General features: G+C 47.3%; 1 protein-coding gene across 1 annotated transcript; it reads right to left on the bottom strand.

Moving 5' to 3' along the window:
* Positions 1-7582: 7582 nt before the first annotated feature.
* Positions 7583-24914, bottom strand: LOC130367309 (extracellular calcium-sensing receptor-like). The gene is made up of 5 exons (XM_056569717.1): positions 24725-24914; positions 22666-23012; positions 18790-19614; positions 9654-9822; positions 7583-8487 (listed from the first exon to the last, which is right to left on the bottom strand). The coding sequence occupies exons 1-5, from the start codon at positions 24912-24914 to the stop codon at positions 7583-7585; spliced, it is 2436 nt and encodes an 811-aa protein (XP_056425692.1).
* Between the last annotated feature and the right edge of the window lie 1786 nt (positions 24915-26700).

The following is a 26700-nucleotide window of genomic DNA, read 5'->3' as shown; positions in this document are numbered from 1 at the left end:
AGTGGCTAGATGAATGAGTTCATGCAGATTAGCAGGAGTATCTCGTGCGGCCAGAACATCTTTAATGTTGCTGGATAGGCCTTTTTTAAAGGTCGCGCAGAGGGCCTCATTATTCCAGGAAAGTTCAGAAGCAAGAGTACGGAATTGTATGGCGTACTCGCCAACGGAAGAATTACCCTGGACCAGGTTCAGCAGGGCAGTCTCAGCAGAAGAGGCTCGGGCAGGTTCCTCAAAGACACTTCGAATTTCCGAGAAGAAGGAGTGTACAGAGGCAGTGACGGGGTCATTGCGGTCCCAGAGCGGTGTGGCCCATGACAGGGCTTTTCCAGACAGAAGGCTGACTACGAAAGCCACCTTAGACCTTTCAGTAGGAAACTGGTCCGACATCATCTCCAAGTGCAGGGAACATTGCGAAAGAAAGCCACGGCAAAACTTAGAGTCCCCATTAAATTTGTCCGGCAAGGACAGGCGGAGGCTAGGAGTGGCCACTCGCTGCGGAAGGGGTGCAGGAGCTGGCGGAGGAGATGATTGCTGTAGAAGTTGCGACTGAAGTTGCTGCACAATGGTGGACACTTCCGACAGCTGGTGGGTTAGATGGGCGATCTGTCGGGATTGCTGGGCGACCACCGTGGTGATATCAGAGATATAAGGCAGAGGAACTTCAGCGGGATCCATGGCCGGATCTACTGTCACGTTGCCGGCTGGCAGGAGGTGGATCCTCTGTGCCAGAGAGGGATTGGCGTGGACCGTGCTAGTGGACCGGTTCTAAGTCACTACTGGTTTTCACCAGAGCCCGCCGCAAAGCGGGATGGTCTTGCTGCGGCGGTAGTGACCAGGTCGTATCCACTAGCAACGGCTCAACCTCTCTGGCTGCTGAAGATAGGCGCGGTACAAGGGAGTAGACAGAAGCAAGGTCGGACGTAGCAGAAGGTCGGGGCAGGCAGCAAGGTTCGTAGTCAGGGTGGATAGCAGAAGTTCTGGTACACAGGCTTTGGACACACAAAACGCTTTCACTAGGCACAAGGGCAACAAGATCCGGCAAGGGAGTGCATGGGAGGAGGTCAGATATAGTCAGGGACCAGGTGGAAGCCAATTAAGCTAATTGGGCCAGGCACCAATCATTGGTGCACTGGCCCTTTAAGTCTCAGGGAGCTGGCGCGCACGCGCCCTAGAGAGCGGAGCCGCGCGCGCCAGCACATGACAGCAGGGGACGGGAACGGGTAAGTGACCTGGGATGCGATTCGCGAGCGGGCGCGTCCCGCTGTGCGAATCGCATCCCCGACGGCCATGACAGTGCAGCGCTCCCGGTCAGCGGGACCGACCGGGGCGCTGCGGAGAGAGAGACGCCGTACGCGCTCCGGGGAGGAGCGGGGACCCGGAGCGCTAGGCGTAACACAGGCTATCTCATTCTGCCACCTTATGGTCTCCGTTTGTTGCCGCCAACTCCAGGCTGTCTCATTCTGCCACCATATGTTTTCGTCATGCTGATGCCAGCTCCAGGCTGTCTCATTCTGCCACCATATGTTCTCCTCTTGCTGCCGCCAACTCCAGGCTGTGTAAATCAGCCACTATATGGTCTCCTCATGCTGCCGCTAACTCCAAGTTGTGTCATTCAGCCACTATATGGTCTCCTGATATTTCTGCTACCTCCAGGCTGTCATTAAGCCACTATGTGTTCTCCTCATCCTTCTGCCACCTCCAGGCTGTGTAATTCAGCCACTATATGGTCTCCTCATGCTGCCCCCACCTTCAGGCTGTGTCATTCAGCCACTATATGGTCTCCTCATGTTGCCCCCACCTCCAGGCTGTGTAATTCAGCCACTATATGGTCTTCTCATGCTGCCCCCACCTTCAGGCTGTGTCATTCAGCCACTATATGGTCTCCTCATGTTGCCCCCACCTCCAGGCTGTGTAATTCAGCCACTATATGGTCTCCTCATGCTTCCGCCACCTCCAGGCTGTGTAATTCAGCCACTATATGGTCTCCTCATGCTTCCGCCACCTCCAATGCTGTGTCATTCAGCCACTATATGGTCTCCTCATGCTGCTCCCACCTCCTCGCTGTGTCATTCAGTCACTATATGGTCTCCTCATGCTGCTGCCAACTCCAGGCTGTGTCATTCTGCCAGATTATGGTCTCCTCCTGCTGCTGTCACCTCCAGGCTGTGTCACTGTTCCGCCATGTTGTCTCCTCATGCTGCTGGGACATTAAAGAGTACCTCTCATCAAAAAAACTTTTGATATATTATAGATTAATGTATGCAGAATAACTTTACAATTGCATGTTATTAAAAAATATGCTTCTTTCTATGTAATTTTCCATTTTGCAGAAATGGCCACTAGGGGTCTCCCTACCAGTCATGGCAGCAAGCATTTCAGACTCATGCTGGAGTCCTAAACTCTACGAGCTGCCAGCCTGCTTTGTTCACAGCCTGTTTGGCCGTGAACAAAGCAGGCTGGCAGCTGTGAGTGTTTAGGACTCCAGCATGAGTCAGAAATGCTTGCTGACAGGACTGATCGGGAAAAATACTGTAGAAAGAAGCATATTTTTCATTAACATGTTATTGGAAAGTTATTCAACATTCATTAATCTAAAATATATCAAAAGTTTATTTGATGAGAGGTACCCTTTAAATACATTTTTTAGGTTCATCTATTTGAAATCTTCAATTTCAATGTTAAAAAAAACATCTTTAATCATTGCAATTTTGAGGCCCTTCTGGTCCCATCAGGCTGTTGCCACCTCCAAGCTGTGTCATTCAGCCACTATATGGTCTCCTCATGCTGCCGCTAACTCCAAATTGTGTCATTCAGCCATTATATGGTCTTCTCATGATTCTGCTACCTCCAGGCTGTCATTAAGCCACTATATGTTCTCCTCATGTTGCCCCCACCTCCAGGCTGTGCCATTCAGCCACTATATGGTCTCCTCATGCTTCTGCCTCCTCCAGGCTGTGTAATTCAGCCACTATATGGTCTCTTCATGCTTCTGCCACCTCCAATGCTGTGTCATTCAGCCACTATATGGTGTCCTCATGCTGCTCCCACCTCCTTGCTGTGTCATTCAGTCACTATATGGTCTCCTCATGCTGCTGCCAACTCCAGGCTGTGTCATTCTGCCAGATTATGGTCTCCTTATGCTGCTGTCACCTCCAGGCTGTGTCACTGTTCCACCATGTTGTCTCCTCATGCTGCTGGGACATTAAATACATTTTTTAGGTTCATCTATTTGAAATCTTCAATTTAAATTTTAAAAAAACATCTTTAATCTTTTCAATTTTGAGGCCCTATGGTCCCATCAGGCTGTTGCCACCTCCAGGCTGGGTCATTCAGCCACTGTATGGTCTCCTCATGCTGCCGCCACTTTCACGCTGTGTCATTCAGGCACTATATGCTCTCCTCATGCTTCCGCCACCTCTACGCTGTGTCATTCAGCCACTATGTAATAGATGTATCTATGTTTTTTTCATGTAAAATGTTCATTTAGAAGCCCTCTCCCCCATCTGCTCTCTAACATTTCGCCCCCACCATCGTGTAGAGAAAGCCGCAAGGACAATCCTACTTCCCCATCTGCTCCTTCCGGTATCACCCCTCCCATCATGTGAAGTCTTTGAACAAAAAATTGTCCGCCGCTGAAATTCCGCAGTGTGAACGGGTCTCGCGGAGATCCATTCACACTAATGTTAATTTCACACCGCTGAATTCCACTCGCGGAATTCCGCCCGTGGAATTCCACGGGAATTCCGTAGTGTGAACATACCCTAACACAGCACACTTCCTATGCGTGTTACGGCAAGGCAAAGCGTTCTATACCCCTATTGAGGCTTCCTGCAGCCCAGAAATAGCAGTTTTTAACAGCGATTCGCCACAAATAAATTCATGCCAAAGCAAATTTTGGGGGAAAATTTAGCGAATTGGCCAAATCGAATTTTTCAAAAATTCGCTCATCTCTAGCAGCGAGTATGCAGGCTGAGTAATCAGAGTATAGAGATCGATGTGTATAGAAGATACGGAGCACTCACCCAGATGTGCTGTAATAGCTTCTTTATTTGTTCAACGGAACAAGTGGGATACAACATGTAGGGAGGCAGATGGAGGAGACGCGGTGGTATGGAGAGGTGACGGGCCATTATTGCGCCGAATCGCTTCGTCAGGCCTGTACAGGGGTATTCCAGGACAAAAACTTGAACGATGGCTACAGGGTCAATGCTGATCCAACATTTCCTTAAGTGGTCCTTCTTAGTACAACAAGAGTAGACATGACTTTAACAGCAGCCCATGTGGGTATCATATGACAATGCCCATCATGCATTGCTGACATCTGCTCCAGGCTGTCCTCCCTTATATATAAGGAGCCAGTCTTTAAACTATTGTGCGCTTTATTTTGTGCTCCCTCACTGCTGAGACTCTCATGTTGGTTCCCAATTCCCATCTTCTGTTGTTTGATAGACAAACACTCCTAGTGTTACAACTGAGCATGTGCGACCAGAAAGCTAAAACTCAACTATGGATTGTAATATAATCCAAGGCAACAAACTACAAATACCAAATTTGTTACTGTCACGATCCCGGCTGGTAGGAGGTGGATCCTCTGTGCCAGAGAGGGATTGGCGAGACCGTGCTAGTGGACCGGTTCTAAGTCACTACTGGTTTTCACCAGAGCCCGCCGCAAAGCGGGATGGTCTTGCTGCGGCGGTAGTGACCAGGTCGTATCCACTAGCAACGGCTCAACCTCTCTGACTGCTGAAGATAGGCGCGGTACAAGGGAGTAGGCAGAAACAAGGTCGGACGTAGCAGAAGGTCGGGGCAGGCAGCAAGGATCGTAGTCAGGGGCAACGGCAGGAGGTCAGGAACACGGGCTAGGAACAAACAAGGGAACGCTTTCACTAGGCACAAGGGCATCAAGATCCGGCAAGGGAGTGCAGGGGAAGTGAGGTATAAGTAGGGAGTGCACAGGTGGAAACTAATCAAGGTAATTAGGAAGATTGGACCAGGCACCATCATAGGTGCACTGGCCCTTTAAATCGCAGAGACCCGGCGCGCGCGCGCCCTAGGGAGCGGGGCCGCGCGCGCCGGGACAGGACCGACGGAGAGCGAGTCAGGTACGGGGACCGGGGTGCGCATCGCGAGCGGGCGCCACCCGCATCGCGAATCGCATCCCGGCTGGAGGCGGTACCGCAGTGCACCCGGTCAGGAGATCTGACCGGGGCGCTGCAGCAACGAGGATGAGGCGAGCGCTCCGGGGAGGAACGGGGACCCCGAGCGCTCGGCGTAACAGTACCCCCCCCCTTGGGTCTCCCCCTCTTCTTGGGTCCAAAGAACCTGAGGAACAAAAACTCAACTCTTTCGTGAAGAGGTCCGATGCACATTAGGAGGGGTTCCGTGCGGTAACGCACGGCACAGTCCAAACTTTCATTGTTAACACAATTGCTGTAGAGGGGTCTGGCGAGACTGGTCACAGGGACGTTGAACCTGTTGATAAGAGAGGCCAAAAAAAAATTTCCTGCAGATCCGGAATCCAAGAAGGCCATAGTAGAGAAGGAGAAGGCAGAGGCAGATATCCGCACAGGCACAGTAAGGCGTGGAGAAGCAGAGTTGACATCAAGAACTGTGTCACCTTTGTGCGGAGTCAGCGTACGTCTTTCCAGGCGGGGAGGACGGATAGGACAATCCTTCAGGAAGTGTTCGGTACTGGCATAGTACAGGCAAAGATTCTCCATGCGGCGTCGTGACCTCTCTTGAGGTGTCAAGCGAGACCGGTCAACTTGCATAGCCTCCACGGCGGGAGGCACAGGAACGGTTTGCAGAGGACCAGAGGAGAGAGGAGCCGGGGAGAAAAAACGCCTTGTGCGAACAAAGTCCATATCCAGGTGGAGCTCCAGACGCCATCCGGAAAAACGCATGTCAATGCGAGTGGCAAGATGAATGAGTTCATGTAGGTTAGCAGGAGTTTCTCGTGCGGCCAGAACATCTTTAATGTTGCTGGATAGGCCTTTTTTAAAGGTCGCGCAGAGAGCCTCACTATTCCAGGACAACTCGGAAGCAAGAGCACGGAACTGAATGGCGTATTCGCCAACGGAAGAAACACCCTGGGCCAGGTTCAGCAGGGCAGTCTCGGCAGAAGAAGCTCGGGCAGGCTCCTCGAAGACACCACGGACCTCAGCGAAGAAGGACTGGACTGTGGCTGTGGCAGGATCATTGCGGTCCCAGAGTGGTGTGGCCCCAGACAAGGCCTTTCCAGAAAGGAGACCACGGCAGAGTCCAGAGTCCTCATCAAATTTGTCCGGCAGGGACAAGCAGGGGTTAGGAGCGGCCGGTTGCTGCGGAGGAGTTGCAGGAGCCGGCGGAGGAGATGGTTGTTGTAGCTGCTGTGTCTGTGGCAGCAGCTGCTGTATCTGTGACTGAAGTTGCAGTGTCACGGTGGTCAAGTATGCCAGCTGGTGATTTCGCTGGGCAATCCGTTGGGCTTGCTGGGCAATCTGTTGGGCTTGCTGGGCAATCACCGTGGTGAGGTCGGCGACAACTGGCAGAGGAACTTCAGCGGGATCCATGGCCGGATCTACTGTCACGATCCCGGCTGGTAGGAGGTGGATCCTCTGTGCCAGAGAGGGATTGGCGAGACCGTGCTAGTGGACCGGTTCTAAGTCACTACTGGTTTTCACCAGAGCCCGCCGCAAAGCGGGATGGTCTTGCTGCGGCGGTAGTGACCAGGTCGTATCCACTAGCAACGGCTCAACCTCTCTGACTGCTGAAGATAGGCGCGGTACAAGGGAGTAGGCAGAAGCAAGGTCGGACGTAGCAGAAGGTCGGGGCAGGCAGCAAGGATCGTAGTCAGGGGCAACGGCAGGAGGTCAGGAACACGGGCTAGGAACAAACAAGGGAACGCTTTCACTAGGCACAAGGGCATCAAGATCCGGCAAGGGAGTGCAGGGGAAGTGAGGTATAAGTAGGGAGTGCACAGGTGGAAACTAATCAAGGTAATTAGGAAGATTGGACCAGGCACCATCATAGGTGCACTGGCCCTTTAAATCGCAGAGACCCGGCGCGCGCGCGCCCTAGGGAGCGGGGCCGCGCGCGCCGGGACAGGACCGACGGAGAGCGAGTCAGGTACGGGGACCGGGGTGCGCATCGCGAGCGGGCGCCACCCGCATCGCGAATCGCATCCCGGCTGGAGGCGGTACCGCAGTGCACCCGGTCAGGAGATCTGACCGGGGCGCTGCAGCAACGAGGATGAGGCGAGCGCTCCGGGGAGGAACGGGGACCCGGAGCGCTCGGCGTAACAGTTACTATGTGGGAAACTACTAAAAAAATTTAATTACTATATACCTTGAATTGTATACGTACTAATGGTGTTTATCTTTGTATACCGGAATATCCCTTTATGGTTTTAAACTGAAAATGTTTAGGATAATAGTATAATGAGCATTTAAACTTTATCTAATACAACTTTATCAATTTAAAAGATACTAACTGAAAAGACAGGACATGGATAAACGAGAATTCTAAGTTCAAAAATTGCTTAAATTTATTATGTGTCATGCGAAACACAGAGATATAGTATATATCTAAAAATTCTAAAATGTCAATTTTTTGGCTTTGCCATTAGTTTTTCTCTTGAGTTCATGTCGGGTCTGAATACAATAATATAACATTTTGGAAGGAACATACAAATGACCAAACCCCAGGTTGACGATTGGATAGCAAAGATCTCCATGGCCACCATATATTTTCCTTGTGAACTGAGAGATGCTGGAATGTAGGACAACCAGACGCTCAGGAAGGCCAGCGTGCTGAAGGTGATAAAATTGGCCTCATTGAAGCTGTCGGGAAGTCTCCTGGCCAAGAAAGCTACAATGAAGCTAATAGAGGCCAGGAGACCGAGGTATCCAAGCATAGACCAAAAAGCCAATGGTGACCCTTCATTACACTGAATGACTAGTACTCCAGAATTACTTTCGGATTTGACTTCTTGGAAGGGAGGAGAGAATTTCAGCCACATAATACAAAGAATTATCTGAATAAGGTTACAGGAGATGACTATGAGATATGATAGACGTGGTCTAGTCCATTTCTTTATTTGACTACCAGGCCTTGTGGCCTTAAAAGCGATCACTACCATAATGGTTTTGGCCAAGATGCAGGAGACACAAAATGTAAATACAACACCAAAAGTCACTTGTCTTAAAAGACATATCTCATACTGGGGATAACCAATAAAGACTAAAGAGCAAAGAAAACACAGCGATAGTGACACCAATAGAAGACAACTCAAGGAGTAGTTATTGGCCCGAACAATGGGAGTTGTTCTGTAGCAAATGAAAATTCCAAAGATCCCCATAGGAACCAATGATGAGGAGATACCAGTGGTTGTTAAGGTGATGCCCAGTGGATCTTCATGTGAAAAGAATTCTTCAGTCTTTAGAACACAATGATCTTGGGTTGGATTTGGCCACATGTTCCATGGGCATTTTGTACACTTTAGGGAATCTAAAAAAAAATTTGAAACATAGTGTTAAAACGGTAGACTTGAAGTTCTACAATATGGAGTGTTCTAGAAAGGACTTGACAATGGACTAAGAGAGTAAAAAAAAATTTGGGGCTAAATGATTTTTGTTTCCTACCTACCTATTTTGAAATAATTTGCAAGTAATATTTTAAAGAAGGAAAATTGACTTGTCCAATGCTGGGTGGTGCATTTTTTGTATACAACGTATCTTGGTAAAATACAGCCATGGTTGCGGCACTCACATGCAATGTTTCTTCATTTGTAAAATTAGGACAGAAGTGTGGAGACAACAGCTGTTTCACTTTCCTGCCTGATAAAGTTTGGAGTAGTGAAACAGCTGTTGCCTGTATTCCTTTGTCCAGATTTAATGAATAAAGAAACCCAACATGATGAGTTTTATAGACTTTTTTGTCTTTTACCTGATACTATATAATAAAGTAGCCAGCTGTATTATCAGGATGAGGGTTCTCAGCTTCTGCCTTGTGAACATGAATGTTTTCCTTCATGAACTGCAAGCAGAGATTTTAATGTCGATGAAGAATAATGTTGATAAAGGAGTACTCCAGTGGAAAACATTTTCTTTTAAATCAACTGGTGCCAGAAAGTTAAACAGATGTGCAAATTACTTCAATTAAAAAATCCAAATGCTTCTAGTACTTATCAGCTACTGTATAATACACAGGATTATTATTATTTTATTTTTTAATTTCCTTTCAGTCTGACCACAGTGCTCTCTGCTGACACTTCTGCCCATTTTAGGACCTGCACAGAGTAGGAGCAAATCCCCATAGAAAACCTATCCTGCTCTGGGCAGTTCCTAAAATGGACAGAGGTGTCATCAGAGAGCTTCCTGTGGATCATGACAGCAACTGATAAGTACTGGAAGGATTAATATTTTTTAATAGAAGTAATTTACAAATCTGTTTAACCTTCTGGCACCAGTTGATTTAAAAGAAAAATTTTTTTCCAGTGGAGTACCCAGCATCCAATAGATAAGAAGGGTTAACATCTAGTTGTATTTAATTTCATGCTGAGAAAGTTAATCATTTGACATCAATAAATAGAAAAGTATTCCCATAGTATTTCACCCTGTGGTCTCCAGTTCCCCAATGTACGTTGCTGGTATTAATAGTGAAAACATTCCCACTGGTCATTCTGGTATCATAACTGCCCACTGTGACTTGCTGGAGTTTCCCTTCAGGGCTCAGCTGCCAGTTCACTATATCGTACACAGCAGGGGGATCTCCGTTCTCATCGAAAAAGAGTTGTCTACCATCAGAGGTGTTCAGATGTAACTTCTTTATGTAGTGCAACAACTGGAAGGAAATGGTTTAACACTGATCATCAGCTTGTAGATACAGAAGAACATTCAGGCTGTAAAGGGCTTGATGAGGATTAAACCACACTTTATCTAAACAAATAGCACCACCTCAATCCATAGGCTGTATGTGGTATTGCAGCTCAGCTTGCTGGAAGTAAATCTGTCCACTGTAGGAGCTGCTCATATGTTACAGTCTGGCAGGCCTCCTTGCTTACTCCTTGCTTACACCTCCTAGTCCCTTCTTCAGAAAAGGAGAGACTTGAAGGGTGAGCAAGGAGGCTGAACACTATGTGGAACTTAATGGGGGTATTCCAGCCATAGACATCATGCCCCCTCCCCCAGACATTAATGGAGGGGGTGTGGCGTGATGTCATGAGGGGGCGTGATGTCACGTCTCCAGTCCCAGTAACACAGATGTTTGCGAGACTGGAGCAGCAGCCTGGCATAGAATACTGGTGCTGCAAGGAGATTGCGGGGGTCCCAACAGCGGGCCCCGGTAGATCAGACATCTAATTCCCTATCCTTTGACTAGAGGATAAATTGTCTATGGCTGGAATACCCCTTTAAGCATCTTGGCCCCACTTTCTTGACACGTGGCTGAGAAATTAAAAGGCAATTTTATAAGTTTAAAAACCAACAACAGCTCCAGAAAAGGTGAAGTTTGCTTTAATACCCTAATAGCTGTGCAATGGTATCCACTCCTTTAGTATCAAATACAGCTGACAGATTCCCTTTAATAGAGTTTAAATAACAATAATGATTTCCATATAGACTGAAAATTTGATCTGAGGGTCCCCCTTTACAGGTATCTGCAAATATCAAATATTACCAGTTTTACCCCATTTAAGACCTTCAGGATGAAGCTCAATACAAATTTCCTTTTCTTTTTTTTTTTTTGCATAGTGTTTTTGTCCAAATTTTTTATAAATCACTGTCAAATGTAAAAGCATGTGTGGGTGCTATTCAGAAGCTCACCATGGGAACCACTTGTTTTCATGCAGGCCATTCAAAGCATGGCTTCCTTCACTCACCACTCAGACCGCAACTTTAGGCTCCAATCATGGAGATAACCGGAGGACCGGGCTGTAAAAACTGCATGGGGCGCTCAGAGGCGACTGCTGGCGGTTTCGCACGCGAAACAGCCGGCAGTCGCCTCTGAGCGCCCCACGCAGTTCTTACAGCCCTGTCCTCTGGTCAACTCCATGATTGGTGCTTGAAGTTGCATTTTGACAGGTGAGTGCCGGAAGCCTTTTATACCTTAGTCTGTGCATACATTTAGTCTACTTCATTTAATTATCCTAGCACCTCTGGACGGCTTTTATTTTGGATCCACCCCTATAACCTGTAAACCAAGCTTCTCATGGATTTTATACATTCGCTTGTGGTGCCACCCAAAATTCTTCTGGATTACATTCCAAGCAAGGACCCTGTCACGATGCCGGCTGGCAGGTAGTGGACCCTCTGTGCCAGAGAGGGATTGGCGTGGACCGTGCTAGTGGACCGGTTCTAAGCCACTACTGGTTTTCACCAGAGCCCGCCGCAAAGCGGGATGGTCTTGCTGCGGCGGTAGTGACCAGGTCGTATCCACTAGCAACGGCTCACCTCTCTGGCTGCTGAAGATAGGCGCGGTACAAGGGAGTAGGCAGAAGCAAGGTCGGACGTAGCAGAAGGTCGGGGCAGGCAGCAAGGATCGTAGTCAGGGGCAACGGCAGAAGGTCTGGAAACACTGGCAAGGGACACACAAGGAACGCTTTCACTGGCACTAAGGCAACAAGATCCGGCAAGGGAGTGCAAGGGAAGTGAGGTAATATAGGGAGTGCACAGGTGATAACCCTAATTGGAACCACTGCGCCAATCAGCGGCGCAGTGGCCCTTTAAATCGCAGAGACCCGGCGCGCGCGCGCCCTAGGGAGCGGGGCCGCGCGCGCCGGGACAGAACAGACGGGGAGCGAGTCAGGTAGGGGAGCCGGGGTGCGCATCGCGAGCGGGCGCTACCCGCATCGCGAATCGCATCCCGGCTAGCAGCAGGATCGCAGCGCCCCGGGTCAGAGGACGTGACCGGGGCGCTGCAGCGGAGGAGGTGAAGCGAGCGCTCCGGGGAGGAGCGGGAACCCGGAGCGCTCGGCGTAACAGTACCCCCCCCCTTGGGTCTCCCCCTCTTCTTGGAGCCTGAGAACCTGAGGAGCAGACTTTTGTCAAGGATGTTGTCCTCAGGTTCCCAGGATCTCTCTTCAGGACCACAACCCTCCCAGTCTACTAAAAAAAAATTTTTCCCTCTGACCTTTTTGGCAGCCAAAATCTCCTTGACCGAGAAGACGTCCGAGGAGCCGGAAACAGGAGTGGGAGGAACAGATTTGGGAGAAAAACGGTTGAGGATGAGTGGTTTGAGAAGAGAGACGTGAAAGGCATTAGGGATACGAAGAGAAGGAGGAAGAAGAAGTTTATAAGAGACAGGATTAATTTGACACAAAATTTTGAAAGGACCAAGATAGCGTGGTCCCAACTTGTAGCTAGGGACACGGAAGCGGACATATTTAGCGGAGAGCCATACCTTGTCTCCAGGGGAAAAAACGGGGGGAGCTCTTCTTTTCTTATCCGCGAACCTCTTCATGCGTGAAGAAGCCTGTAAGAGAGAATTTTGGGTCTCTCTCCATATAATGGAAAGGTCACGAGAAATTTCATCCACAGCGGGCAGACCAGAGGGCAAGGGGGTAGGGAGGGGGGGAAGAGGGTGACGGCCGTACACCACGAAAAATGGGGATTTGGAGGAAGATTCAGAGACCCTGAAGTTATACGAGAATTCGGCCCATGGAAGGAGATCTGCCCAGTCATCCTGGCGGGAGGAAACAAAATGTCGCAAATAATCACCCAGGATCTGGTTAATTCTTTCTACTTGTCCATTGGACTGGGGATGATATGCAGAGGAAAAATTTAATTTAATCTTGAGTTGTTTACAGAGAGCTCTCCAGAATTTAGACACGAATTGGACCCCTCTATCCGAGACAATCTGCGTAGGCAACCCGTGAAGACGAAAAATGTGTACAAAAAATTGTTTAGCCAACTGAGGCGCAGAAGGAAGACCAGGAAGAGGAATGAAATGTGCCATTTTGGAGAATCGATCAACGACCACCCAAATAACGGTGTTGCCACGGGAAGGGGGTAAATCAGTAATAAAATCCATACCAATCAGAGACCAAGGCTGTTCGGGGACAGGCAGAGGATGAAGAAAACCAGCGGGCTTCTGGCGAGGAGTCTTATCCCGGGCACAGATAGTGCAGGCTCGCACAAAGTCCCCAACATCCGTCTCCAGAGTCGGCCACCAATAGAAGCGGGAGATGAGTTGCACAGATTTCTTGATGCCCGCATGACCTGCGAGATGGGAGGAGTGACCCCATTTGAGGATTCCGAGGCGTTGGCGTGGAGAAACAAAGGTCTTTCCTGGAGGAGTCTGCCTGATGGAGGCAGGAGAAGTGGAGATCAGGCAGTCAGGTGGAATGATGTGTTGCGGAGGGAGATCAACTTCTGAGGCATCCGAGGAGCGAGAGAGAGCATCGGCTCTAATGTTCTTATCGGCAGGACGAAAGTGAATCTCAAAATTAAATCGGGCAAAGAACAGAGACCACCGGGCCTGGCGAGGATTCAGCCGTTGGGCCGACTGGAGGTAGGAGAGGTTCTTGTGGTCGGTGTAGATAATAACAGGAAATCTTGATCCCTCCAGCAGATGCCTCCATTCCTCAAGTGCTAATTTAATGGCTAGAAGCTCTCGATCCCCGATGGAGTAGTTCCTCTCCGCTGGAGAGAAGGTCCTAGAGAAAAAACCACAAGTGACAGCATGCCCGGAAGGATTTTTTTGTAGAAGAACAGCTCCAGCTCCTACTGAGGAGGCATCAACCTCCAATAGGAAGGGTTTGGAAGGGTCAGGTCTGGAGAGCACGGGAGCCGAAGAAAAGGCAGACTTGAGTTGTTTAAAGGAGTCTTCTGCTTGAGGAGGCCAGGACTTGGGATCAGCATTTTTCTTGGTTAAAGCCACGATAGGAGCCACAATGGTAGAAAAATGTGGAATAAATTGCCTGTAATAATTGGCGAACCCCAAAAAGCGTTGGATAGCACGGAGTCCGGAGGGGCGTGGCCAATTTAAGACGGCAGAGAGTTTGTCTGGATCCATCTGTAGTCCCTGGCCAGAGACCAAATATCCTAGAAAAGGAAGAGATTGGCATTCAAACAGACATTTCTCAATTTTGGCATAGAGTTGGTTGTCACGAAGTCTCTGAAGAACCATACGGACATGCTGGCGGTGTTCTTCTAGATTGGCAGAAAAAATTAGGATATCGTCCAGATATACCACAACACAGGAGTATAATAGATCACGAAAAATTTCATTGACAAAGTCTTGGAAGACGGCAGGGGCATTGCACAGTCCAAAGGGCATGACCAGATACTCAAAGTGTCCATCTCTGGTGTTAAATGCCGTTTTCCACTCGTCCCCCTCTCTGATGCGGATGAGGTTGTAGGCGCCTCTTAAGTCCAATTTAGTGAAGATGTGGGCACCTTGGAGGCGATCAAAGAGTTCAGAGATGAGGGGTAAGGGGTAGCGGTTCTTAACCGTGATTTTATTAAGACCGCGGTAGTCAATGCAAGGACGTAGGGAGCCATCTTTTTTGGAGACAAAGAAAAATCCGGCTCCGGCAGGAGAGGAGGATTTACGGATAAAGCCCTTTTTTAGATTCTCCTGGACGTATTCGGACATGGCAAGAGTCTCTGGGGCAGAGAGAGGATAAATTCTGCCCCGGGGTGGAGTAGTACCCGGGAGGAGGTCGATAGGGCAATCATAAGGCCTGTGAGGAGGTAGAGTCTCAGCTTGTTTTTTGCAGAAAACATCCGCGAAGTCCATATAGGCCTTAGGGAGACCGGTTACTGGAGGAACCACAGAGTTACGGCAAGGGTTACTGGGAACCGGTTTTAGACAGTTCTTGGAACAAGAGGACCCCCAACTCTTGATCTCCCCAGTGGACCAATCCAGGGTTGGGGAATGAAGTTGAAGCCAGGGAAGTCCAAGGAGAATCTCCGAGGTGCAATTGGGGAGGACCAAAAGTTCAATCCTCTCATGATGAGATCCGATGCTCATAAGAAGGGGCTCCGTGCGGAAACGTATGGTACAGTCCAATCTTTCATTATTTACACAATTGATGTAGAGGGGTCTGGCGAGACTGGTCACTGGGATGTTGAACCTGTTGACGAGAGAGGCCAAAATAAAATTTCCTGCAGAACCAGAGTCCAAGAAGGCCACAGTAGAGAAGGAGAAGGCAGAGGCAGACATCCGCACAGGCACAGTAAGACGTGGAGAAGCAGAGTAGACATCAAGGACTGTCTCACCTTTGTGCGGAGTCAGCGTACGTCTTTCCAGGCGGGGAGGACGGATAGGACAATCCCTCAGGAAGTGTTCGGTACTAGCACAGTACAGGCAGAGGTTCTCCATACGGCGTCGTGTCCTCTCTTGAGGTGTCAGGCGAGACCGGTCGACCTGCATAGCCTCCACGGCGGGAGGCACAGGAACAGATTGCAGGGGACCAGAGGAGAGAGGGGCCGAGGAGACGAAACGCCTCGTGCGAACAGAGTCCATATCTTGGCGGAGTTCCTGACGCCTTTCAGAAAAACGCATGTCAATGCGAGTGGCTAGGTGAATAAGTTCATGTAGATTAGCAGGAATTTCTCGTGCGGCCAGAACATCTTTAATGTTGCTGGATAGGCCTTTTTTGAAGGTCGCGCAGAGGGCCTCATTATTCCAGGACAATTCTGAAGCAAGTGTACGGAATTGTACGGCATACTCGCCAACGGAAGAATTACCCTGGACCAGGTTCAACAGGGCAGTCTCAGCAGAAGAGGCTCGGGCAGGTTCCTCAAAGACACTTCGGATTTCCGAGAAGAAGGAGTGTACAGAGGCAGTGACGGGGTCATTGCGGTCCCAGAGCGGTGTGGCCCATGACAGGGCTTTTCCGGACAGAAGACTGACTACGAAAGCCACCTTAGACCTTTCAGTGGGAAACAGGTCCGACATCATCTCCAGATGCAGGGAACATTGGGAAAGGAAGCCACGGCAAAACTTAGAGTCCCCATCGAATTTATCCGGCAAGGATAAGCGTATCCCAGGAGCGGCTACTCGCTGCGGAGGAGGTGCAGGAGCTGGCGGAGGAGATGACTGCTGAAGCTGTGGTAGCAACTGTTGTAGCATAACGGTCAGTTGAGACAGCTGTTGGCCTTGTTGCGCAATCTGTTGTGACTGCTGGGCGACCACCGTGGTGAGGTCAGCGACAACTGGCAGAGGAACTTCAGCGGGATCCATGGCCGGATCTACTGTCACGATGCCGGCTGGCAGGTAGTGGACCCTCTGTGCCAGAGAGGGATTGGCGTGGACCGTGCTAGTGGACCGGTTCTAAGCCACTACTGGTTTTCACCAGAGCCCGCCGCAAAGCGGGATGGTCTTGCTGCGGCGGTAGTGACCAGGTCGTATCCACTAGCAACGGCTCACCTCTCTGGCTGCTGAAGATAGGCGCGGTACAAGGGAGTAGGCAGAAGCAAGGTCGGACGTAGCAGAAGGTCGGGGCAGGCAGCAAGGATCGTAGTCAGGGGCAACGGCAGAAGGTCTGGAAACACTGGCAAGGGACACACAAGGAACGCTTTCACTGGCACTAAGGCAACAAGATCCGGCAAGGGAGTGCAAGGGAAGTGAGGTAATATAGGGAGTGCACAGGTGATAACCCTAATTGGAACCACTGCGCCAATCAGCGGCGCAGTGGCCCTTTAAATCGCAGAGACCCGGCGCGCGCGCGCCCTAGGGAGCGGGGCCGCGCGCGCCGGGACAGAACAGACGGGGAGCGAGTCAGGTAGGGGAGCCGGGGTGCGCATCGCGAGCGGGCGCTACCCGCATCGCGAATCGCATCCCGGCTAGCAGCAGGATCGCAGCGCCCCGGGTCAGAGGACGTGACCGGGGCGCTGCAGCGGAGGAGGTGAAGCGAGCGCTCCGGGGAGGAGCGGGAACCCGGAGCGCTCGGCGTAACAGACCCTCAAGTAAAACTGTGATCATGAAGCCACAGAGGAACCATCTCTTTTCTATTATGTAATGCCTCAATCTTTATTGACTCTGGCATTGAAGCTGTAGTATTGAATGGCCGGGAGAAGTTATTCCTCTGATTCTGGTCATTTCAGTGGCTATGTGGCTGTCATTTACAGCTGTCCTCCTGTTGATTATATGGGAACAACTGCTGTGCCTATATGATCTTCTTGACATAACTATACCTCCTTGGACCCTCTGGGTGAGGCAAACCATGAGTTTTGTCATAGTGCACCAAAGGTTTAATTTGACCTATGCAACATTTTAGCCAATCAAATCTCATTACTAAATGACTGATCCTAAAGATATCCCCACTTTAATACTCTTCTGTTTACATTTTAAACAAAATATGAAGCAATTCTGCAAATAGTTTTTATGAATAAGGCTTCTAGTGGTTGCCCGGTGAAAGAAATAACCTGTGTATGGTGTCAACAAGTCTAATAAAGCAACTTACTAAAATAAGGTTATTTGCCATACTGCACAGATCTTCCATATCAGCTGTGTTGTCTCTCTTGTAAGCTGTGACATTATGTCACACTTTCTGAAAGCTGTCTGCACCATTCCTTCTCCCCCTCTCATTCTGCCTGATGAGCACCAGACTCGTGATGTGAAGAGGGGGGCTCATATTACTGCTCATTAAATGTATGACTTATTAGATAAGGCAGCAGTGAGCCCTTTCTGACAGAAGCTATTGTGACTGACAAATACTCCTGCTGCCTTAACTAATGAGTCATAAATCTAATGAGCAATAATAGGAGCCCCTTCTCTTCATATCACTGGTCTTATCTCAAGCAGACAGGAGGGGAGGGGGGAGCCAGGATGGAAGCTCTCTGCATTCACAGCCTGTAATTAGTGTTGAGCTCGAATATTCGAAATGCAAATTTTTACTGCCAAAATCCGAACTTCTTGATTTCACGAATATTTAGAATATAGTGATATATATTCGTAATGACAAATATTAATTTTTATGTGAATATTTATGCAAATATCGGCACTTCCAGACTGGACTCTGATCCCTCCCTTCTTTTAGGTGAGATATAATTGGGCATGCACACTATGCAAATTTCATTATGAATTTTTGTATGAAAAAAAGAGAATGAACATAGCGAATTCCGCGAACATAGGACAAATATTCGTCCATATATTCGCGAAATATCGCACATTCAGATATGGCCTCAGCCACTCATCACTACCTGTAATGTGATGTCACCATTTATAAGGAAGAGGGCACAGCTTGTACGGAAGATCTCTGCACTAGGGCTTATAATATTATATTCAAGACAGAAGGAATGTCCGGCACTGGAAATTCACTTAAAACTTGCTTTTATTCCTTGACAGGAGTCCCAGTACAGGTAGGAACGTCTGACGCGTTTCACGCTTACAGGTGCTTCATCGTTGCATGTTGTATTTGAAATTTAGTCTACGATTAAGCACCTTTGAGTGCGAAACGCGGCAGATGTTCCTACCTGTACTGTGACTCCTGTCAAGCAATAAAAGCAAGTTTTAAGTGCATTTTCAGTGCCGGACATTCCTTCTTTCTTGGATTGATTTGGTGAACCCGGGGTGGGACCTGCGGGTCCGATAGCGCAGGTGTGCATGAGAGGTCGTTGGTGAGAGCTGACAGTGCTACCCATTTTGCAGTAATAATATTATATTAGTAAGTTGGTTTAACATACTTATTAACAGTTTACACAGGTACTTTGTAGTGGATAACCCCTTTAAGTGAATACAGCTTTTATGTTTACATTAGTTTTATACAGTATAAGAATGAGCAATATCTATATGTAAGACTTTATACAATAGCCATGTTGGTTATAACATTATCAGAACTTTCTTCATTCAGCTCACACTAACCTGCCAAGGCTTGAAGTTCTCAATATCAGCACATGATCCATTGAGGAAAGGTCCATCTCCCTTCCTACATTTACCCAAATCGTGCAAAGCTTTTGCTATCACATGAACTGCTGTATAGACATTATATGTTACCCGTAGACTAGAGACATCAGTATAACTGTTCTGGATGGTCCCAAGACTTTCTTGGCCTGTACATTCTTTTATGGATGAATTTGAAATGTTGGACGTCTGGTCTTGGAATTTGCAGCCAAAAACTAGTGCCCACAATATTTTTATATATTGGTTTCCTACAACCATAGAAGGATTGACCCTGTTGAGGAAATCTCCAAACCCTGGCATGCTTCCACTATGGAAGGCAAAACCAATTGTTCCAAGAAGAAGTCTTGAATATTTGTTTACTGACAAGAAAGATGATGTAGACCAAGCTTCACTGGCAATCCATACTTTTCCTGTGACATTCTGTCTCAGCATCTCATCTAGTACTAAGCCTACATCCATATCAGTAGAGAAGATGACCACCGCTGTGGCTGTTGAGCCTTTAACCACCCGAGCAATGTGTGGGGCATTTCGGTCTTGCTGACTGGAGATTATGGTTTCTGTAAAGGCCACACAGGCTCCAGCTTTTATTATATCCCTCTTGACCAATTGGATACCCTGCTGCCCGTAATCATTATCGATGGCCACTAGACCAATCCAGGTCCATCCAAAGTGCAACACCAGCTGTGCAAGACCCTGAGACTGAAAGGCATCACTGGGGACTGTTCTAAAGAATGATCGGAACTGGATACGATCACTGAGAAGAGAACTTGTGGCATAGTGGCTGATCTGTTGGAAGATTCAAGAATATCATTGAGTGAGAACTGTGATTTAGATCCGGAACACTAATATGTTCCATCAACATAATGTACAACACATTTTATGAGATACATTTCAAGTCCTTTCATAGTTTCTAAAGATGGAAAAGTAGAGTAGTCAAAAAATTGGCGTTCAGGCCTTAACCCCTTAAGGACTCAGGGTTTTTCCGTGTTTGCACTTTCGTTTTTTCCTCCTTACCTTTTAAAAATCATAACCCTTTAAATTTTCCACCTAAAAATCCATATTATGGCTTATTTTTTGCGTCGCCAATTCTACTTTGCAGTTACATTAGTCATTTTACCCAAAAATGCACGGCGAAACGGAAAAAAAATCATTGTGTGACAAAATCGAAGAAAAAACGCCATTTTGTAAATTTTGGGGGCTTCCGTTTATACGCAGTGCATATTTAGGTAAAAATTACACTTTATCATTATTCTGTAGGTCCATACGGTTAAAATGATACCCTACTTATATAGGTTTGATTTTGTCGCACTTCTGGAAAAAATCATAACTACATGCAGGAAAATGTATACGTTTAAAAATGTCATCTTCTGACCCCTATAACTTTTTTATTTTTCCACGTACAGGGCGGTATGAGGACTCATTTTTTGCGCCGTGATCTTAAGTTTTTATCGGTATAATTTTTGCTTTGATCTGACTTTTTGATCACTTTTTATTCATTTTTTAATGGTATAAAAAGTGACCAAAATACGCTTTTTTGGACTTTGGAATTTTTTTGCGCGTACGCCATTGACCGTGCGGTTTAATTAATGATGTATTTTTATAGTTCGGACATTTACACACGCCGCGATACCACATATGTTTATTTTTATTTTTTTTTACACTGTTTTTTATGGGAAAAGGGGAGTGATTCAAACTTTTATTAGGGAAGGGGTTAAATGACCTTTATTAACACTTTTTTTTGCAGTGTTATAGGTCCCATAGGGACCTATAACACTGCACTCACTGATCTTCTACACAGATCACAGGCGTGTATTAACACGCCTGTGATCAGTGTTATCGGCGCTTGACTGCTCCTGCCTGGATCTCAGGCACGGAGCAGTCATTCGCTGATCGGACACCGAGGAGGCAGGTAAGGGCCCTCCCGGTGTCCTGTCAGCTGTTCGGGATGCCGCGATTTCACAGCGGCGGTCCCGAACAGTCCGACTGAGCAGCCGGGTCACTTTCATTTTCACTTTAGAAGCGGCGGTCAGCTTTGACCGCCGCTTCTAAAGGGTTAATACCACACATCGCCGCGATCGGCGATGTGTGGTATTAGCCGTGGGTCCCAGCCGTTGATGAGCGCCGGGACTGACGCGATATGATGCGGGATCGCGGAGCGATCCAGCTTCATATCGCGGGAGCCGGCGCAGGACGTAAATATACGTCCTGCGTCGTTAAGGGGTTAAAGGGGTACTCTGCTGCTCAGCGTTTGGAACAAACTGTTCCGAATGCTGGAGCTGGTACCGGGAGCTTGTGGGGTCATAGCCCTGCCCCCTCATGATGTCACACCCTGCCCCCTCAATGCAAGTCTATGGGAGGGGGTGTCACGCCCCCTCCCATAGACTTGCATTGAGGGGGCCGGCATGACATCATGAGGGGGCGGACATGACGTCATAAAGGGGCGTGGTTATGATGTCAAGAACTCCTGATGCTGGCTTCAGCGTTCAGAACAGTTTGTTTCAAACGCTGAGCAGTGGAGTACCCCTTTAAGGACCAGGCCAATTAAATTTTTGCATTTTCGTTTTTCCCTCCTAGCATTACTCTTTTATATTTCCATCCACAGGTCCATATGAGGACTTGTGTTTTGCATCATCAATTTTACTTTGTAATGACATCACTTATGTTACCATAAAATGTATGGCACAATCAATAATCATATTATTTATGTGGGAAAAATTGAAACGAAAATCACAATTTAGCTAATTTTGTTTGGTTTGTTTTCATGCTGTACAGTTTACAGTAAAAATTACATGTTTTCTTTATTCTATGGGTCAATACAATTAAAATGATACCCATGTTATATGCCTTTTAATAATTGTACCGCTTTAGAAAAAACTCAAACTATTTTAACAAAATTAGTGTGTTTGAAATTGCCCTATTTTGACCACCTGTAACTTTCCAATTTTTCCATATACGGGGCAGAATGAGGGCTCATTTTTTGTGCCGTGATCTGTAGTTTTTATAAATTTTTATACATTTTTTGGGGAATAAAATGTTAAAAAAAGCAGCAATTTTGGAAAAGTTTTCTTTTTGTACGTTAAATAACAATATATTTTGATAGTTCAGACTGTTACTCACGTGATGATATGTTTATTATTTACTTTGTTTTATGCTTTTTTGGGGGGTAAAATGGGAAAACGGATGATTAAAATTTTTATTGGGTGAGGGAATTTTTCACATTTTTTTACATTTTTTTTTTACATTTTTAAACTTTTTTTTTTTTTACACTTTAATAGTCCACATAGGGTACTATTTATAGCAATCACTTGGTTGCTAATACTGTTCAGTGCTATGCATTTTCTGCTCTGATCTCGATCTCAGACCAGAGCAAAAGACCCCTGGAGACGGCCGGTGCCAGGTGAGGGGACCTCCGGCCGCCATGCTGGATGATTGGATCCCTGCGGCAGCGCTGCGGGAGATCATCCATTTAAAGTATCACAATGTCACAGATGCTGTGATCTGTATTGATCACAGCATCTGAGGGGTTTATTGCAGATGTCCCCCATTACCGGCAGGTCCCTGACTGCTGACTGGTACTCATGGTTATGGCGGAGCGTAAATGTACGTCATGAAGCTTCCCAGCAATTTACTAAACAAGGTTAACCTGGAAAATAAAAAAAGGACTGTAAATATGAAGACAAGACTTCTCCAGATTCAGAGGAAGCAGGCCAAGAGAACCTGCAAGATCTCAATACTTCAGCATGAGCCAGCAAAAGTTCACCTAGAGTTATGGGTTCCTCAACAATTAAGAACTCACTGACTAACAATACTAATTAAAACATATCTTTTCCTCAACACTTGTGGATACCTGTATAGCCCCAGTATATGGGCAAGTGAAATCGAGTATGTAGATGTAGCATGTCCGATTACTGCAGCCAACTGGGTCTCCTGGTTACATCGATAGTTAGGAAGAGATTCTCCATGTCCACTCAACAACTGCAGAGTTCCTGACACAGCTCTCTGGAGGACTGCACAAGAGTCCATCATCTGGAAACCCAAGGTGATATTTGCCAAAAAGTTAGGGGTGTTATTAATTTCCACTACAGCGAAAAGCACAGCTTGGACACGCTGGAAGGCTTCTATCCTGAAGCTGAGGACAACAGAGATGAGAAGTGAATATTTCCTGAATTCCTTGTATTTAAGAACTTGAAAGAAAGTGAAACAATATTCAGTAATATGAAAACATTTTGGTTGGCTACTAGTTATTTGGAGGATTAGTCAAACTTTTAAGATTTTACAAATGACCTTCAAATAATAAGACTCGAAAGAAAAAGACACAAGCCGCCTGTAATTCTCTACTGTTACTACTCGAAAATAATCAATATAGTTGCAATTTAGGAATTGCACTCATCTTGTTTGGCCATATTTATGGCAAAAGTTTACAGCTATAATGAGTCTCTGTTACTCATCATTCTGTTCCTGCAAAAGTTTGGGGTGTTCACTATAGGTAGCAGAATGTTCAGGACTATGCAAGTTTAACTATAGGAATGTCCAGGAGATGTAGTGGACTTCAACGAAATCCATAAATATTAATTCTTTACTATGCAACACGTTTTGATACAGGACATTTTGATGCAAAAATCTCATGTTTGAAATAAGTAAAAGAAAGAACATAAAGAAGGACGCACCAAGTGACAGACAATATTGTTTAAGGGTGAGTAGTATGTACACTCACCTTGTTGTGTTCTGCTCTGGGCACAACACCAGCATACACCTTACCCCAACACTGGACCAGGCCAGAATCAGCTAAACATCCGACCGGAACTCAAGTGCTTTGAGACGGTTAATGTACACAAACGGAGCAGTCTCAGGAGACCAGAAGATCCTTGGGAGCCTTGTCAAGTAGATGGACATCACAAAATGGTGCTCCAGACTGTAACAAAAAATTCTATGCCTATACCTGAAATACCGGATAGGGATATAGTTAAAGCACCAAAGGCTCTACCTCGAAACGCATTATCCAACTGAATAAACCTTTGGGGGCTAGAGCCCATTAAAACATGTCATCCAACTGAATTAATCTTTGTTGTTACACCTATATCCATATAATTGGGTATAGACATAGAATTTTCCTTTACAGTCTGGAGTGCCATTCTGTGACGTCCATCTACTTCTGGTCTCCTGAAGCTTCTTCGTGGGTCTATCCCTGTGTCTTGCATGAAACCATGTTGCATGGGGCAATATCAGTTTGGACGATAATTGTCCTCTCTTTTAGGGCCCATAGTTTGCTATCCGATACTGAATCAATGAATTATAAATAAGTTAAGCATGCCATTCTTTTAGGACCCTTATTAGACCAAAAAGGAGCTATAAAGGGCATCCCTTACTTAGTAGGACCCAACACATCATTGTATGACATTAAAAGGTCATTATGCTTAATGAGAACTATGTCATGCCTCATTTACCCTGTGGGGTGCTATAGGGAAACTGAACACTTAATGCTGGATTCCCCCACAGTTTACAACTTGGATCTTTGCAACCGGGACTCATTTTTAGGAGTTATCAATAACATTATTTCCTGGAGACTGGACCTAATGAGAAACCTGAAAGCTGGGCAGAAGAACATTCCATCACACTGTCAGTTCCAGTAGAGGAAAATATTACCTACCATGTGTCATTGATAATTCTGGTGTAACAGAGGAGCCCCTAAGACCACTTAACCACAAGGACCCTGATGCCACTGCTACGTCTTCACCTTTTATAACTATGTCCCAGGCTTAATACAACCTTACCTATGGATAAGCCATATATTGTCTCAATATGTATATCAAATGTACACATACAATTATGGCTGACTCTTGACTGAACCCTTATCAAACCCCTGAACAGTACATAAGAGAAAAGCCATACTTTTTACAGATGGCCGGACCGGGCTTCTCCTTGTAACTGATGTTTGGGTAAATCTTTTCTAGGTGAATAGGCACGACCACCCCGACTATTATATTCCCATTCAGGGATATTCCTGTGAGCGCGCTGCCAGTCAGTCTGCAACTAGATTCAATACAATTGCAGAAGTGTATGATACAGAGCAAGAACCGAATCTGCATCATCTGAAAAAATTGTGGTGTCCGATGGAGAACTGCTTAAAAATATTGGATAGTTTTCAGTATTAAACTAGAACCCTGCAATAAAATAATAAGAATGAATTTCAGTTGTGGTGAGCATAGTTCTCTTGCAGCGCTGGGATCCTGGACTCAAATGCAGTAAAGGGTGACATCTTCAAGGAGTTTGTATGTTCTGTCTGTGTTTGTGTGACCCCTCCCAGATGCAGAAAACATACTAATAGGTTATTAAGGAACAAAATTTATGCCCTATACTACTACACCCAGCATTGTAATCATCAGTAGGGGGCACATCCTCAGTGTTAGCAGTAATAGAAGCAATAAGGCTGCATTCACACCTCGTTTTTTACATACGGGTGCCGGGGAGGGGCAAACCGGGTGCTCCTGTACCCCAGCCAGATCAGCCCGTGACTCCATTTACTTTAATGAGCCGAGCGGAGTCAAACGGTGACTCCGGTCGGCTCAGTTTTGACCCATATACAGTTTCCTGATCGGACCTAAAACCGTAGTATACTACGGTTTTAGGTCTTGTTCAAAACCGGATATGGGTCAAAACTGAGCCAACTGGAGTCACCGTTTGACTCCGGTCGGCTCATTAAAGTAAATGGAGTCACGGGCTTATCCGACTGGGGTAAGGGAGGGCCCGGTTTGCCCCTCCCCCAGCCGGATCCGGCACCCGTATGTAAAAAACGAGGTGTGAATGCAGCCTAACAGGATATTAGCATTATTATCATGATCAGTACTACTGCATCCAACATTGTTATCATCAGAACTACTGCACCCAGTATTATCATGATCAGTAATACTACACCCAGCATTGTTCCCATCAGTACTACTACACTCAGCATTGTTCCCATCAGTAGTGGACACCTCCTTAGTAGGGATGCACTGATATATCGGCGGCCGATACATGCCGAAACAACAAAAAATGTGCCGATAATGACCACCTCCCCTGCCCGCCCACAGCACAAGTTACAAACACTGCCAGTGGCAGAGGCACTCGTGGGGGGTGCAGGGGGTCCGGTCGCAACATCTGGGGGGGGGTTGCGCTCTCTGGGATAGGATTAGGAATACTTCTTTTTATGTGCCCGGGCCGGCTCCCGTGTGTGGCTGCAGGCGGGGGCCGACCAGAGCATATAAAAACTAATACTGTGTAATAAAAACCAGGGGGCCTCCAGCTGTTGTGAAACTACAACTCCCAGCATGCCTGGACCGGCAAAGTCTGTCCGGGCATGCCGGGAGTTGTAGTTTCACAACAGCTGGAGGCCCCCTGGTTTTTAGTACACAGTATTAGTTTTTATATGCTCTGGCCGGCCCCCGCCTGCAGCCACACACAGGAGCCGGCCCGGGCACATAAAAAGAAGTATTCCCAATCCTATCCCGGACATCCCTGTGTCCCGAAAAATATTTTCGGGACATAAGGATGTCCAGCGGACACTCACCATTCCTCGGCGTCCTCCTGCGATCCTCCCACGATCCTCCTTCGGTCCTTCGCTTCTCCACCTTTATGGTCGTACGCACGGGACGTCACTGACGTCCCGTGCGTACAACCATAGAGATGCAGGAGGACTGCAGGATCGTCGCAGGAGAACGCATGCCGGCCGGGGCCTGGCAAGTGACCGTGTCATCTTCTTCAGTGTTCCGGTCACCGCTCCTTCGGTCCCGGCACCTACTGCTATGGTCCATGGGCCATAGCAGTAGATGTGACCCCGGGCCGGAGGAGCGGTGACCGGAACACTGTGGGGGCAGCAGTACAGACATACAGCCTCCA

The sequence above is a fragment of the Hyla sarda genome, chromosome 4 (genome assembly GCF_029499605.1).
Source record: "Hyla sarda isolate aHylSar1 chromosome 4, aHylSar1.hap1, whole genome shotgun sequence".
NCBI lineage: Eukaryota > Metazoa > Chordata > Amphibia > Anura > Hylidae > Hyla > Hyla sarda.
Note: the sequence above shows the minus strand (reverse complement) of the source record. Positions and strands in the feature narration are given on the sequence as shown.

Excerpts from the sequence above, each read along its gene's own strand:
- LOC130367309 (XM_056569717.1), bottom strand. The coding sequence starts at position 24,914 with ATGCAGATTCGGTTCTTGCTCTGTATCATACACTTCTGCAATTGTATT. Across the intron at positions 19,615-22,665 it reads GGCTATACAGGTATCCACAA|ATCAGCCACTATGCCACAAG; the intron begins GTGTTGAGGAAA and ends ATCTTCCAACAG. Across the intron at positions 8,488-9,653 it reads TTATGATACCAGAATGACCA|ATTCCCTAAAGTGTACAAAA; the intron begins GTGGGAATGTTT and ends ATTTTTTTTTAG.